Source organism: Trachurus japonicus, chromosome 12, assembly GCF_045865225.1.
Source record: "Trachurus japonicus isolate A0001 chromosome 12, Traja_1.0".
Lineage (NCBI taxonomy): Eukaryota > Metazoa > Chordata > Actinopteri > Carangiformes > Carangidae > Trachurus > Trachurus japonicus.
The window spans coordinates 5,824,280-5,840,948 of NC_140918.1; the positions used below are offsets into that span (position 1 = coordinate 5,824,280).

Sequence of the window (16,669 nt, forward strand, 5' to 3'; positions counted from 1 at the left end):
AAAAGGAACTATGCAAGTCCGCTCGCTTTTCCGCTGTTCTGGTTACGCTGCTCTCGTCCATGTGCATTTGTTTACAACGAAGCCGGCGAAAAATCAATAAAGGGAGCGAAGGATAACGTTACATAACATATACGATGTTACGGCGTGTGTGTTTGTGTAGTCTTAACCGTCATAAACGATAAAAGATTACGCGTTTGTGTCGCGGTGCAGCAGAGACGAGAGCTGGGACACCGGGGCGGCGACCGAGTAACAACACTGATGTTGCAAGGTTGGTTTTCGGCCGTGAGGCGCCAGGTGAAGACAGAGGGCCTCTGTTCTCACTCGTAACAAGTCATGTAGTTAACGATCACAATTACTCCAGAACTTTTTAATTTAGGTGAAAATGTAGCATAGCCATGGGAGAAATCCTGCTTAGTTCCTCTTTAAACATCGCAATAAAAAACAGCTACGTTTTGAGAAACCTCTCAAATAACGCCAAAACATTTTTATGCTCTCATGAGGTGGTGTTTTTTAGACGTGTCGATATCAAAGTGTATCGCAAAAGTGTAATGGAAACATTTTTTTCGCATTTACACGTCACTCCAGGTCTGATCTGATCTGATCCTGTTGGTAATGTTTCCCTGCGCTCTCCCAATCCGGTTATTTTAATAAAACTTTGGCGTGTGAGGTTCAATCATTCAACTTCAGTCTGATAACTTAGTCGGTGCCACACAATAACAATCTGTGTGAATAACCAAACAATAGTTCCTTCTGTTACAGTGGCGAGTCGCTAAACACTTGACAATGGAAACACCTGCAAGTAGCAACTGTACTTTTTTGAAATTTCAGAAATATCGCTTTTATTTTGCGAAAACCTGCGATGGAAACGCAGCCAGTGATCCACGTGGGGAGCACACAGCTGCGTGTGCCGCTGTCTGCTTAAATGTTTGATTGCTGTATTACCTTCTTGTTGCATGATTATTGTGTTGATTGTGTCTGTTTTCTCTGCTTTAGTCTCTCGTCCTTTTGGAAACACGTCCCTGTGCTCTTGTTCTGCAGGCTCCGTGCTTCACCTGCTACACCCTGATGTCTCATGTCTCTATTGGCTGTTTCCCTACTGGATGTGTTTCTAAAACTGTTTTAGTGACTTATGTCCTATGTATACGGAGTGTATTAAACGCCAAGTACATTATGTGAATTATTTTCACGTTTTTTTTTTTTTTATTCTATTTTATCTTATTTTATTCTGCTTTTACAGTATTTCAGTAATAATATTTTATTCATCTATGTAGATCTCACTTTGTGCTGATTTCTCTCACTATTTGAATCTGATTTTCTTCTATTTCACTTGTTTTTATTTGTTCTCTATTTATTCTACTTCAGTATTTTTATACATAAATAGTAGTATATAGTGTATATTTTCTTATCTCTGTGTTATATTGCTTCTTTATGCTTTTATATTATATTATTTTATATGTCTGAGCTACTGGATATTGAATTTCCCTTGGGATCAATAAAGTACCTTTAAGTCTAATACATGTAATGTTGTTTTGCTACAGGCTGGTAGTTAAATTAACACCTTGCCCGGGGACTACAGGTGAAAACCAGCTACTCAGCAAACACCAACACATTTACAGTAATGTCAATTAATTAATATGCTCTGTCCCTGTGGAAATAACCAAATAAGACTAAAGTGAAGTAAAGGAGCAGTCCCATCCAATAGACCGCTACTGTTCTGGCAGCAACACAACTTTAGGCCTGATCGGTGTATTTAACACAAACAGAGAGAAATACACTTGTGTTGTTTGTTTGTTTTTTTCGACCACTCACCTCCGGCCACTTCTCTTGAATGACGTCGATGATGTCGTCTGTAAAATCTCCCTGAATGATAATTTCATCCTCCGCTGTCACTGAGGCACCACAAGAGAATTTCTGGGCAAAGAACCGCTGAGCCTCTTTGAGTTCGATGTCTGCGGGAGCCGGGAAACAGGATTCACAAACGTCAGGGACAAAACATCAACAGGAAAAAAAAAAGAGGAATTAAAAAATACAACAACATGAAGCTCTTCTTACCAAACGTCGCCAGGCCGCACACACGTGTCACGTATTTCTTCTTGGCTCTTGGGATTTTTGCTATCGTGACTTTCTGAGGCACAGTCTTCTTTTTCTGTTTGATCTGGCCTCTTCCACCTGAAAGAGAAAAAAGACAAGTTATGATACTTTTCTGACACTGTTTAAAGGAAAATCCACTTTCTACAGGTTTTGTAGTGGTCCTATGTGTTCCCGTGGCCTTTCTATGACGCCTGGAGGTGAAAAAAGTCTGTTCACTCCCTTAATTGATTTCTACACTTTTTTGAGATCGTGTCTCCAAACGGGCGAATTGAAAGTGCTGGCAGACTTGACGTCAGGATGCGCTGAACTCATGTGACTCCACCTCCCGGTACTTCCTTATACTCCCCCTGGGCCAGTCTGGAAAACCCTGAGCTCCGCCCGCTGACACTTTTCCAGAACAGCGACCCCCCCCCCCCCAATCCACACACACACACGCGCTCTCTCTCTCTCCCCCCGTCCGTCATTTGACATGAAGCGGTAGACACGGGAGGAGCGGTCGGTACCGCGGCCGCCAGATGATCCTTTTGAATCATTGACTGAAAAACAGCCGCCTGTCATTAAAAATGAAATCGCGGATCAGAGAATATTGGAATGATACCGCTTCTCATCAGCGCAGCGGTCCGACTCCTCATCACGGAATGAGAGACATCTGAACGAGGAAGTCTCCTCTCCCGGCGCAAAACCACGTCAATATTCTCCGGTAACTTCTCACCAGTCCATACAACAGTGCACAGTTTGTGCTGCGCTCCTCAGTTTCACTTGTTTTTTTTATTTGACAGTTTAACACAGAACTTTCTAATGGTAGTAGGAGTCTCTCCATGTTTCTCCTTCTGCCACAGTAAAAAAAAAAAGAAAAAGAAAGAAGGAACATTTTTTCAGACAAGATGCCAGTCTCTTTTTTTTTTTTTTTCGGAAATCAATGCCCGACCCCTGTCCCAATGTCAACACTGGCACATGTACCTGTAGTGAAAACCACACCCTCTCCCCGTGACAGGTGTGGAGTGGACGTGGTTTACACATCTTATTTGCATTTCAAGGTGCAGACACAGAAATGACTCGTTCTCAGGAGAGCTCTGGAGAGCCACTTTTAGATTACTGAGATGTAGAGCTGCAGATTGATCTGGGGACAATACACTAGGAATACTATATGGTTGGACAACTTACAACCATGTGAAATAGTTGAAAAACAGCATAATATGGGACCTTTAAAGGAAACACGTTGCAGCACCACATTATTTAAAGGGATAGTTCAACATTTTGGCAAAATAGGCCCATTGCCATAATCCCTATAGTCATAGCAGTTGGTTCGTTACCTTTAATTGCCGGTGCAAGCTATTTCTAGAACGGTGGAGCAGAGCCGCGAGCTGCTCAGAGCTACGCTATGGAGGCTAATGGGATTTCTTGGTTTCCCTCATCAAACTCATCAAATACACAATCCAACAACTCCAAAACGCTCTTGTGGACAAGTTGTGACCTGCACATTCACCACGCTATGAGATAATAACAGAACGTTACCAGACAGAGTTGTTTTAGAGGTAAATTCATGCAAAACCACTGATGCGCGTTGCCTTCAGGGACAGTTTCTCAGCAAGCAGTCTCTGCATTTACCTCTAAAACAACTCTGTCTGGTAACGTTCTGTTATTATCTCATAGCGTGGTGAATGTGCAGGTCACAACTTGTCCACCAGAGCGTTTTGGAGTTGTTGGATTGTGTATTTGATGAGTTTGATGAAGGAAACCAAGAAATCCCATGAGCCTCCGTAGCGTAGCTCTGAGCAGCTCGTGGCTCTGCTCCATCGTTCTAAAAATAGCTTTCACTGACAATTAAAGGTAACAAACCTACTGCTATGACTATAGGGATTATGGCAATGGGCCGATTTGCCAAAATGTTGAACTATCCCTTTAATAACTGCAGAATGTAATATTATAATACATTTCACCTTCATGACGTTGTGACGCATTTTGTAATAAAATTCTTGAATGCAATGTCAGTTATAAACTTTGATGCATTTGTTTATGGAGAACATGTAATAATCTGGTGCATTATGTAACAACTTGCAGCAAAGTTTATAACATGTTGCGTTCATGAATTTTATTACAAAATGCGGCGGTTTTATTACATTACGAGGTGAAAACTAACACATACATAATGTGGCGCTACACGTGCTCTCTGTTCTGGTCTTTCCATGTATTTACATTTGTATCATCATCTCTCCTGTGTCTGGGTGTCATCCCGGTGCAGTATTCAAATTTCTATCCGTTCATGGAGGATTTTACTTGAAACCGCAGCACGTGTCGTCCAGTCTGAGCGTTTATAACGTTATCTCACAGCCTCTTTAGCCTCACTCTTGTTTTTATGCTCAAACCGTGGCAACACAGCGAGTCACATGAAGTTTGATACGGGACGGGTCACGCTCTTGTGTTGTTGTGATAAGATTCGATACCAGAGAACCAGAACCAGAAAGAAACGAAGCTGTTGGATGAAGAGCTCAGCGACCTCGTGATCGACCTCAGTGCGTGAGAAACTGAGTGTCCGCTAGGGATGGGAACAACACGGGATTTGGATTGTCGATTGTCGAGGCCCATGTGTCGACTTTTTGTCGAATTGTCGGCCCTTTTTTTTTTTTTTTAACAGCAGCAGCAGATATGCGGGCAGGGGGGCTACACGTGCTTTTGTTGTGGTTTATTAACGCTGCTGTCGGCACGAGCGGACGAGGCAGCACGCATTCGTTTTTTGTTTTTTTTTCTTCCGTGCATGTCCGCGGTCCTCTACGAAGAATGCAACCATTGCATCCACCTGTTTTGCCGATGGTTTTGCCCTTTTTGCGGAGCCGGACTCGTCATTAACAGCGCACCATCACCTGAGACTGCAGGGAGCCCGGACAGCTGATCTCTTGACTCTGTCGCCTGTCAGCATGCGCGCACGCTCCCGTCACATGTGAAGCAGAATGAGGGTCAAGTAGCTATCCCATTTAGAAAAAGTGGATTTGTTTTATTTAAAATATTTTATTTCATTAGGGGAAAAGTGGCCCTTTCTGCTGTTTATTTGAATAGGAAATATTGAAAGACAAGATGCAATTTACACATGGAAATCCCACAAGCCCCGCCCCCTCGACATTTCGACACTCCATTTTTTTTGTCGAGGGGAGCATGTGTCGATTTTTTGTCGATTTGTCGACAAAAAGTCCCATCCCTAGTGTCCGCAGCGTGAAATCAGACCCAACTACTTCCACAACACCACAACAAACACAGTAAAGACCCCCTCTCATGAAAATCGTGTTTTTCGTGCTTTTCACATGTTCCTGTGGCATTTTTCTTATGTTAGAGCACATATCAGCAGAAAAGGAAGTGCAAAATTGCATTTCTGAGTTTTTCTGCCTTCAAACTGCTGTGAACCAATGGCAGACCAAACTGGCAGTTTCAGGGAGACTGGAGCTGACGTGTCACAGCTCCAGGGGAGGGCACTAGTGCTACAAGCTCCCGCCCCGCTCTGCATCTGGCTCAGAGGTGAAAGGCTTGACAGCTCGGTGTAGCTGTCAGGGTATAACAGGTATAGCTCACCTGGTAGAGCAGCTTGCACCGTGAGCAAGGACTATGCTCCAGTCTGGGATCGAATCCCAGTACATGTGCAGTTTTAGTGAACAATGCATTTTCTTTTCTCATCATCATTATGATCACTGATATGTGCGTCCGATGTGTGGCCTCTCTGTCAAAAATGCCAGAGCCTCTTTTTGGTGCCAGCCTGTCACTGATGGGGGTAATAAACGCTCAACGCGCTGAATCAGTAATTGTACAATGTCCAGCTGTCAGCGAGCGGGGGGAGGGGTGCGGGGGAGTGGCTGGGCGGGCGCAGAGCAGCACAGTCTCCGCCCACCCTCCAGAGGCGCATTGCTAATGAGCTGCTGGTGCTGTGCAGAAGAAGAGCCCTGGGAAATGGCACAGGTTTTGTGATTTTGGCTAAAAACTTCATAATCACAATTTAAAGACCACAGAGAATGTTTTAAAATAACCAAGAAGGGTCGCGGGAGGGAGGGGGACTTTAACCGATTCTGAATGACTGAAGCAGCAGTTTTTTTTACCTCTCTTCTGTTTCTTCTTCTCCTCCTCCTCGCCTGCAGGGGGAGCGTCTCCAGTACTGGGTTCCTGCCTGGGTGCATTCGCTGCCGGGCCAGTGGGACAGAAATACATAGGAAGACATTAAAATCAACCCGGCAACAGTGCGTCTCATCGTCTCAAGGACTGTTACCGTGGACGACGTGCACACCTGGCTGCTGTCAGGGGCGACGGCTAGCACCACTAACGACACCACAGGCCCTCGCAGGTTCAATTAAACCTGAAAACCTTTTTTTTTTTTTCTTCATGTGGCTGAGCCGTTCAATGATTCAAGGATGGACACGAAAGTACACATTAACACAATTTATGTTCCATGTTTTTAAGAATAAACATTTTTATGATCAAACCTTCATGGCATAAATATTAACATGAACCTTTAATGAGGTTGTTGAAGTTCAGTTTCTGCTCTGCTGGGAAGAAAACAAACTCACTTTCAATGATTCAATATAATACTACTTATTATGCACATTTATATTTGGCACAGATTTTTTTCTGGTTCAGTTTCTTTCCTAATTTTGCTATTTATTCTATTTTTAGTATTTTATATATAACATTTGGATGCACTGCGCTCAAATTTGAGCTCTTTTATGTCCTTTATATTCTAATTGTCTAAATGTCTTTGCTGCTAGCGGATGCTTGAATTTCCTTTGGGATCAATATCAAATCTTATGTACTTTAAATTTAACAGAAGATCCCAAAGTTTCCACCAGATGTGTATCCCACCCTGGATACTTTTAAATCTCGTCTTAAAACTCATTTTTACTCATTGGCTTTTAATACAGCATGAGAGTTATGTGGTCTCTGATTGTCTTTTATTGTATTTTTATATTTCTTAGTTTTTTATCTGATCTTCTATGTGCTTTTAATTTACTGTATTTTGACTTTAACTGTATTATTTTACTGTTTTGTATCTGTTGTGCAGCACTTTGGTAACCTCGTTGCCTTCATCAACTCTTGTTAACATTTCCATGTTTCCCACATTCTGTGTCATAAACTATACATTGTTTTCTTGCCTATAACAATATCTATTGTACGTTTTCCCTGTTAAAAGGGTTTTCTATGGAGTTTTTCCTCAGTCGATGTGAGGGTCTAAGGGCAGAGGATGTTGTTGTGATGCCATGTAATGCCCTTTGAGACAAACTGTTTGTAAAAACAGGCTATACAAATAAAATTGCCTTGCCTTGTTGTTTTTAAATATATAAATAAAGTGGATTGGATTGGAAATGTAAATAATGACGACCAAATAACAATATGGTGCAATATACAGTAACAAGATACATTCAGACAGTCTTTAATAAGATTATCTAAACATGTTTAGGGGGGTTTATGTACTACCTTCTTATTGGTGCATCATATAAAGCTGACAACATGAGTCGTGTTGGTTTCAGGACAGATTTGCACTAAAAAACTACTGTGACTCAGCAGAACATGAGCAGATATGACGAGCCCAAACAAAACACAGGAGCTCAGGTTTCATTTCACTTCCATCAGGATTCTGTGTCACTTAACATGCTAACAAGCTCAGAAAACACAAGCTGTTGTTAACACAACATGAGCATCCACAACAATGACAGGAGGGTGTGTGGACTAAACCGTGTGTCGCCTGTAGAGAATCAACTCACCTACAGTCATCCTGGCAAACACATCGGGGAAGTTCTTCTCAAGCCACTGCCTGCATTTGGCCGGCTCAGGCATGTACTCACAGTACTGCAGAACAGGACGACAGTGTTAGATTTAGTTATACTTATACTAAAAGAAAGAAAACGCAGCTTATTGGTGAGTGTTTTAAAGGGATAGTTCACTCAAAATTGAAGTTTCAGAGTCCTCCGTGCCTTCTCTGAGTTACAGCGGGGCTCGGCGCAGCACTGCATGTCCATATGACGGTTGAGAACGGAGCTCACTTTTCTTCGTCCAAAAAGACACACCAAAAAACATCCAGATACCTCCACACAACTCGTCTGTAATGTCCCTCTTGTATTGAAGCCCCAACATGAGAAATTGTTTTGAAAAAAATTAAATAAGTCTATATTTTAAGATTGTTTGTAGCGGAAGCTCCCAGCACTGCTCTTCCTGTGTCAGTGCAAATCTCGCGTGATTTGCATTGACACCCAGTTCACGGCTCCGCAAATCGCGCGAGATTCCGGCAGAGCAACACTGGGAGCTTCCGCTACAAACAAGCTTAAAACATAGACTTATTTAATTTTTTTAGGAACAATTTCTCATGTTGGGGCTTCAATACAAGAGGGACATTACAGACGAGCACTATGGAGGTATTTGGATGTTTTTTGGTGTCTTTTTGGACGAAGAAAAGTGAGCTCCGTTCGCTACCATCATATGGACATGCAGTGCTGGACGGAGCGCCGCTGTAACTCAGAGAAGGCACGGAGGACTTCTCCCAGTCGACATGAGGGTGAGCAGATAATGAGTGAAATTTCAATTTTGAGTGAACTATCCCTTTAACAGCAGAACATCCAAAATGTTTAATATTTAAACTCACCTCTGAAGGCAGAGAGCACACTGCAGAGAGAGGGAGAGAGAGAGGGAGAAGAGTCACGATTTGTCGAGACGCCATGATTAAATGTTGTGAGTTAAATGTTTCTGAACGGCCGTACCTCCACAGTAGAGAACTTTCAGTGGGTACTTTGAGTCACTGTCGAACGTCACATTCTCTGGTCTGCTTTCTGAAGAACCCGATTCCATCTCAGTAGTAGCCATCACAAATTATCTGGACAAAAAGGCACAAAACACATTTAAATATAAAGCATAAACAGGTAAAAAACTACATATAACTCTGAGTTTTTTATGTGTACAGATACAGAATCAAGCAAAGAACAAATACATAATAAGCCTTGGATGCCTTATTGATAACCATTATCTGCATTATCTACATTAATAAATAATGAGGGATACAATTTATAATAATGTTCAATATTGATTAATCTGCCGACTCATTTTCTCAGACGTCACTTGTCTCGTCTATAAATGATCAAAGATGTAAAATCCAGCCACTGTCTCCTCGACAGTTACCATGGGACTGACTCAGATTTCATGGAGTATTATTAGGTTTCCATTTCTATTTGTCTATTTTCATATTCTGGCAACTAAGATCAAAAGGTCTAGATATAATTTTGACTGATTAAAGATCATTACAGTATAGTACAGATATGCCGAGCCTCCAACAGACCATAGTGCTGTTATCAGTTAATATTATTTTCTCCATTCATCCATCAAAACAATTCAGAGAATAGTGGAAAATGCACATCATAATTTTGAAAGACTCATGTCATCAGATTCAAATCAAAGCTGCAATTTAAAACTAAAATTAAAATGAGTCATTGTCCGTTCATTAACAGATTAAGTGCAATAATAATATCGATTTGTTTTATAATGGAAGAACCGATTCTAGTCTGACTGTTTATTTTTAGAAAAGCTATTTTGAGAATATTTTGTGGAAAGCCTATAAAAATAACAAGAACATGATAAGGAAAGATAAATTAAAGAGCACCACAATAGCACATTTAGATATTAAGTTAGAATAAAAGATTAGAGCCTCCACCTCACATCCAAAACAGATTAAGTGAGATCAGATTTGTTATTTCAAACTGCTGCAGATTTGAGTGATGAAGCCTCCTGCAAAGTGGCAATTTAAAACCTTAAAAAATATGTAGTTTGCTATCACAAATGGTCAGAAAATCATCAAATACACTCATCTGAGATGCTCGACCACCTAATTCTAGGCCTATTTTCGGATTAAAACTGAGTCATTGTTGGTTGGTCAACAGATGACGGTGTAATAATACCGATAGGTTTAATAATGAACGACGAATTGATAACTACTAGTCTTTTAATTTTATTTAGAAGAGCTATTTTTGTGGAAAAGCCTATACAAAATTTTAGACATGATAAGTGAAGCTAAATTAAAGAACACGACAGTAGAGTTAGAATAAAAGATTAGAGCCTCCTCCTCACATCCAAAACAGATTAAGTGTGATCAGATTTGCTATTATCGGATTTGTTGTTATTATCATCAGACTGCTGCAGATTTGAGTGATGGAGCCTCCTGCAAATATTTCATCATGCTAGCATGCTCCACCAACACGGCTGCTGCTCGCACCTTTCTTTCTTTCTTTCTTTTTTTACCTGTCGGAGCTAAACAACATCACAAAACACAACTATTTATATATACTTCACAAGTCGATTCTCACTGGCTCTCAGTTTAACTCACAGCTGCAGGAAATGGTGAACTAATATCTGGTGGTGAGACAACACCAAGTCATGACTAACTAGCCTCCGCTGGCTAACACATGCGGCTGTTTATATATATATATTAAGAAAAAGATCGTTTAGCCACAAATATATAACATTTATATATATTATAAAAAACTGTTATGTTGTTGCAGGTCCTGTCGCTTTACAGACAAACTAAAACTGTGCAGAAAACTGAAGATCCCGGTTTAGTTTCCTCGGTTTCATTCATCAGGTAACGTTGAGTCACCCAACTGTCACCGTTAGCTCGGCGGCTAGCTGCGCTAAGCTAACCTAAGCTAAACGGACACTAAATGGGCTGGATAAAATTTTAAAAAAACACAAGAAATGTCGAGTTACCGGTACATACCCCGCAAAAAGATACTCTAAAACTGTTGTCTGTTGAGTAAAGCCGTTCGCATTATTGACGCTAGTCCCGACTTTTTAGAAAATCATTCTTATGGATAGAGGTTTAGTTGGCGTACTTTGAGCACGCCTTGTACCGCTTCTTCTTCTCCCTGGCCGCCGCGGGCCAGCGGGGCAACAGCGACACCTGGAGCTCCGGAGCAAGCGGTGTTTTAGTTTTGTCAGCTACCGCCATAGACCATGGATCTATAATAAGAACAGATAATATAATACATCCATGCCATAGACTCACTGTATATAAAAGAACACTAAAAACACAAAGAAAAAACAAACACACAAAAATTATCACAGAGTAATTAAAGCAGAAGTAAGTGATATATTTGTGTTAATATAAGTCTTAAATAGTTATATCTTCCGACAGCAATCACTTCTATAGAGTGTTTGGACTGAAACACGGGTCTGTCAGTCACTCTGCTCTGCTCTGAGCCGAGGAGAAAACTTTCCTTATTATCCTACAGTTTTTATCCAATGAGGAGAGAGAACAGCATGCAGGGCTGTGTGTGCAGCCAAGGGACGCAGTGAATGTGGTGACGTAGGGACGATGACTGTTATGGTGCGTTCAAGGAAACTCGTATTTTTCCGACCTGTGAAGTCGTACCAGTTCGATCTGGTACATAGACTGTAAAAAAAAGACGTACTGGTACGAGTTCACCGGTCGGAAGTTACGAGTGGCCGTTATAGTGACTTTCACAGGTAAAACAGGTCGGAAAAACACGAGTGGGTTGCCTGAAACGCTACAAAGTCGTAAGTTGTGACTTGAAGCTGTAATTTACGGTTTCAAAAGCCTGCCTGGAACGCAGCATTAGCCAAAACAACCGGATCGCTTACTTCTGCTTTAACTGCGGTCAACTGAGCCGTCGTTCGTCTTCGCGGAGTCAAGCCATCCGCACCAACATTTTATTATAGTTTTTTATTTCCATATTTGAATTACTGCATGTCTGTATGTCTTTGTGTATGTCTGTCTTTGTTAAGTCGGAAGCTCTGCAGACAAAGAAACTTTTTATCCTGTGTAGAGAAGAGAAATTACTAAAGTAAATGGTTGATGTACAGTAATTTTACTTTACCAAAGAAAGGATTAAGAATTGCTCACCTAAATATTTGCAGTTTACGGAATAAAATTCAAGATGTTGCAGATATTCTTACTGAACTTAAATTACATATATTGGCAATCACAGAAACACACTTAGACGAAACAATTGATAGCTCTTTATTAAAAATAGAGGGTTATGATATATACAGGCTGGATAGGGGTGTAAAAAAAGGAGGAGGAGTAGCCATGTATTGTCAGAATCAGATACCAGTAACAAGGAGGGAAGATTTAAAATGTACAGAGATTGAGATTATGTGGCTGCAATTCCAACTGCCTTATTTGAAGCCAGTGTTAATTGGCTGCTGTTACAGACCACCCAATGCCACAACAGCGTACTTGGATCGAATATGTGAAATGTTAGACCGAATATGTGATGCCAACCATGAACTTTTCTTTCTGGGAGATTTAAATATTGATTGGTTTTCAAAGTGTGATAATCTCAGAATTAGGCTGTCGTCTATGGCAGATACTTGTAATCTATCACAAGTTGTAACAAAACCAACAAGAATATGCTGCAGAGAGGATGGAGCTAAATCATCAACTTGTATCGATTTAATATTTACAAATGTTGCTCATCTATGCTCAAAAGCAGTGTCTATTCCAGTAGGCTGCAGCGATCACAACCTAACAGCAATTGGAAGAAAGACCAAAGTTCCAAAAGCAGGTCAGAAAATAATTTTTAAAAGAATATTTAAGCACTTTCATGTAGAAAATTATTGTGATGATGTAATAAATATTGATTGGTCAGCAGTCCTATGTGCAGCAGATCCAGATTTAGCCTTGGATACATTTAATAAGTTACTAATGCCAACTGTTGACAAACATGCTCCTGTAAAAAAACTAACTGTGAGAAATGCTAGAGCTCCTTGGCTGGACCAGGAATTGAGAGAACATATGAAGCAAAGAGATAAAACTAAGGTAGAAGCGACTCAATCAGGAGACGAGTTACAATGGTGCAGGTATCGTAAATTAAGAAATTTAGTAACAAAGTTGAATAAAAAGAAAAAACATAATTATTACCAAGATAGAATTAAAAATGCCAAATTTGACAGTAAGAAAGTATGGAGTGTGCTTAACGAATTAATGGGAAGAGGAGGTCAATCCACACCAGCTTTTCTGGAGGCTGAGGGAAACTTCCTCACGAAGCCAATAGACATAGCAAATTATTTAGGTTCCTTTTTTAGCAACAAAATACAGAAATTAAATAATGATATGGACCATAGATATGATTTTGATGATTTCTCATATAGACTTATAAGAGATAGAATAATGGCTGACAAATCATGCAAATTTCATTTTGAAAAGGTCAGTGCTGCGACAGTAGGAAAGCTACTAAGAACAGGCAAAGAAAAATCTGCCGGTATTGACGACATGGAAATGCAGTTACTGAAGCCAGTAGCAGATCTCATTGCTTTACCAATCTCTTATATTATAAACTTGAGTTTAGAAAAATCAATTTTTCCATCAATTTGGAAGACAGCTAAGATTATTCCTTTGCCTAAAAAAAGTAATGAGCCATTTTCAGGTAAAAATAGTAGGCCGATAAGTCTGTTGCCCACATTAAGCAAAATCATGGAAAAAATCATATATGAACAGATCCAAATATATTTCTCTAGTAACAACTTGAATACTGTATTTCAGCACGCATACAAAAAGGGACACTCAACAGCCACAGCATTAACCGAAATGACTGATGCATGGTTACAAGAAATTGATGATGGTAAATTTGTTGGCTCTGTACTACTGGATTTTACAGCAGCTTTTGACATACTTGATCACAGGTTACTACTGAATAAGCTGAGTTGTTATGGCTTTGAGGAATCAGCCACAACACTGATTGAAAGCTATCTAACCAATAGGAAAAATTCTGTATATTTCAATGGTAGTTATTCGAGAGTGATTGATGTGAGTTGTGGAGTGCCACAAGGCAGCTGCTTAGGGCCACTGTTGTTTTCTATATTTACTAATGAGTTACCCCTAATACTGAACAATTCTAACATAGTGATGTACGCCGACGATTCCACAATTTATGCTGCTGCAAGAACACCAGTATTACTAAATGAAATCCTAAATGAGGAACTAGAAATGATAAAAGAATGGGTTAACAAAAATAAACTAGTCCTTAATATTGAAAAGACAAAATGTATAGTACTAGGTTCAAAAAATGCAATGAGAGAGGCACCAATACTGAATTTAAAAATAGGAGATAAAGAAATAGAGCAGATCACAGAGGTTAAGCTATTAGGGATAACAATAGATAATAAAATGACTTGGAATAGTCAAATAAACCAGATGGTGGTAAAAATGGGCAGAGGAATGGCTGCTATTAAACACAGCAGAAAATTCATACCCAGGCACTTAACTAAACAACTAATACAAGCTCTCGTGTTGTCACAAATGGACTATTGTCCAATGATTTGGTCCAACACGTCAGAAGGTAACATACAAAGGCTGCAGGTAGCTCAGAATAAAGCTGCTCGAATCATTCTTCAGTGCCCTTATAGAACAAGGGTAAATGAAATGAACAATCAGCTGGCCTGGTTAAGCGTCAAAAGCAGACTGCACTGTTCTCTGGCTTGTTTTGTAAAAAACGTTACAATAACAAAAAACCCAGTAATTTTTTATAATAAATTAGTGTTTTTTTCTGAAAGTCATGACTATTCTACTCGGCAGTCTTCAGAAGGTCGTTTCCTGTTGCCCCCATGTAGAACAAATGCAAAACAAAAAACTGTTCATTATAGAGCGATGGCTGCATGGAATGCTCTGCCGAGATTTTTGATGCGAGAAGGTAGTGCCGCCTCTTTTAAACAGGGACTAAAGATGTATTTGTTTTTACAAGAGGGAGTGACTCTCTGACCATTTGAGACAGTTGCATGTCACAAATAACGCATGATTTCTGTTTCTTTGTACTTTAAGAACAGTTTGTAAATGAGATGTGAGCTTTTTTTATGTTTTGTGTTGCTGTTGTCCACTGTATGAATGATGATGATCTATGTTGAATGTTCTGTGTTAAATTCTGAAACAGAAATGTTTGTAAGATGTTTTGACCCCAGGAAGAATAGCTGCTGTCTTGTACAGCAGCTAATGGGGATCTAATAAAACAAACAAACAAACTCTGGTCTGCAACTTATCTGCATCTATCAACACTGTTTTCTCAGCATATAGACCACATTAGGCCAGGTTCAGATCAAACACCGCTAAGAGACTTCTCAAATCTGGCCTAGGTTATCCTAAAGAGGCTAAACATTCATTATAACACAGTTTCTGATCTGTGAAACTTTTATTCTATTTGTGAAAATGCTATAAAGGCAGATTTCACAATTTTCTCGTCATATAGACCACATTAGACCTGGTCCAGGTCAAAAACCGCTATGCCTAGACTTCTCAAATCTAGCCTAGGTTATCCTAAAGAGGCTAAACATTCATTATAACACAGTTTCTGATCTGTGAAACCTTTATTCTATTTGTGAAAATGCTATAAAGGCAGATTTCACAATTTTCTCGTCATATAGACCACATTAGACCTGGTCCAGGTCAAAAACCACTGTACTTAGACTTCTCAAATCTGGCCTAGATTATCCTAAAGAGGCTAAACATTCATTATAACGTAGTTTCTGATCTGTGAAACCTTTATTCTAGTTGTGAAAATGCAATAAAGGCACATTTCACTGTTTTCTCAGCATACAGACAGACCACATTAGACCAGGTGGTCCTGATCAAAAACCACTATGCCTAGACTTCACAAATAGAATACAGGTTTCACAGATCAGAAACTCTGTAATGAATGTTTAGCCTTTGTGGGATAATCTAATCCAGATTTGAGAATTAACAAACAATTAGTCCTATACTGTACATAGAGGCCCGTCAAATTTAAAAGTTCAAAGGGCTTTTATTCTGAAATGCCACATCAGAATGACCAGATTTTTTCTGGGTGTCATCCTGAGGTCTAGTACTGTCAGTATGAAGTGGAATGGTTGAGTAACAACAGGTAGTTTTTAAGAAATATGAATCCTAATGTACATAGAATACACTGAAATATGGAAGTTCAAAGGGTTTTTATTCTGAAATGCCACATCAGATTGGCTTGATATTTTCTGAGTGTCATCCTGAGGTCTAGTACCAGTCTGACGTGGAACGGTCCAGTAATAATGGGTAGTTTAAAAAAACAAAAAAACAAAAAAACAATTAATCCTACTGTACATATAGTAGGCCTACAGTCAAATTGAGAAGTTTAAAGGGCTTTTATTCTGAAATGCCACATCAGTTTGAGCTGATTTTTTCTGGGTGTCATAGTGGGTGAAACCTCCGCAGCCTGAGAGATGTGCAGTGTCTGATCTTTACCACAGGGGGGCGTCACACCAGGAAGGAGAAACAAGCTGCTGGAGGCACAGACAGGTCTGCTGTCTGACAAACCTGTGAGATGAATGAACCAGCAGCTTTAATAATATCTAATAATAATAATATAACTTTTGTCAGTCGTCACCGAGGAGGAGACACGTTTCCTCATTCCTGCTGCTGTCTCTCGTGTCATGGGTGTGTGTGTTTCTGGTTTGGCAACATACCTGAGTGTGTGTTCCTGCCGTTTCCTTCACTGTCATGTTTGTCCACCCCTTACAACCAGAACCATATCAACTGGATCAGAGATGGTTACTGTTACACTGAGACACAGTGAAGTGGTGGTTTTACTGGTTTTTATGTGAAGCA

The 16,669-nt window shown here is 40.0% G+C and overlaps 1 protein-coding gene across 3 annotated transcripts in view; it reads right to left on the reverse strand.

Annotated features, from left to right (window-relative positions):
• The window catches only part of denr (density-regulated protein), a 13,139-nt gene extending 2,186 nt beyond the window's left edge, over positions 1 to 10,953 (reverse strand). The window contains exons 1-7 of one of the 3 annotated variants that reach the window (XM_085792741.1): positions 10,935 to 10,953; positions 8,817 to 8,929; positions 8,702 to 8,721; positions 7,826 to 7,911; positions 6,171 to 6,259; positions 2,053 to 2,169; positions 1,810 to 1,949 (exon numbers count right to left, since the gene is read on the reverse strand). In XM_085792741.1, coding sequence (XP_085648867.1) covers positions 1,810 to 1,949; positions 2,053 to 2,169; positions 6,171 to 6,259; positions 7,826 to 7,911; positions 8,702 to 8,721; positions 8,817 to 8,919 — 555 coding nt within the window. In that variant the 5' untranslated portion in view covers positions 8,920 to 8,929; positions 10,935 to 10,953. The other 2 variants (XM_085792742.1, XM_085792739.1) reach the window with 2 other exon arrangements.
• Between the last annotated feature and the right edge of the window lie 5,716 nt (positions 10,954 to 16,669).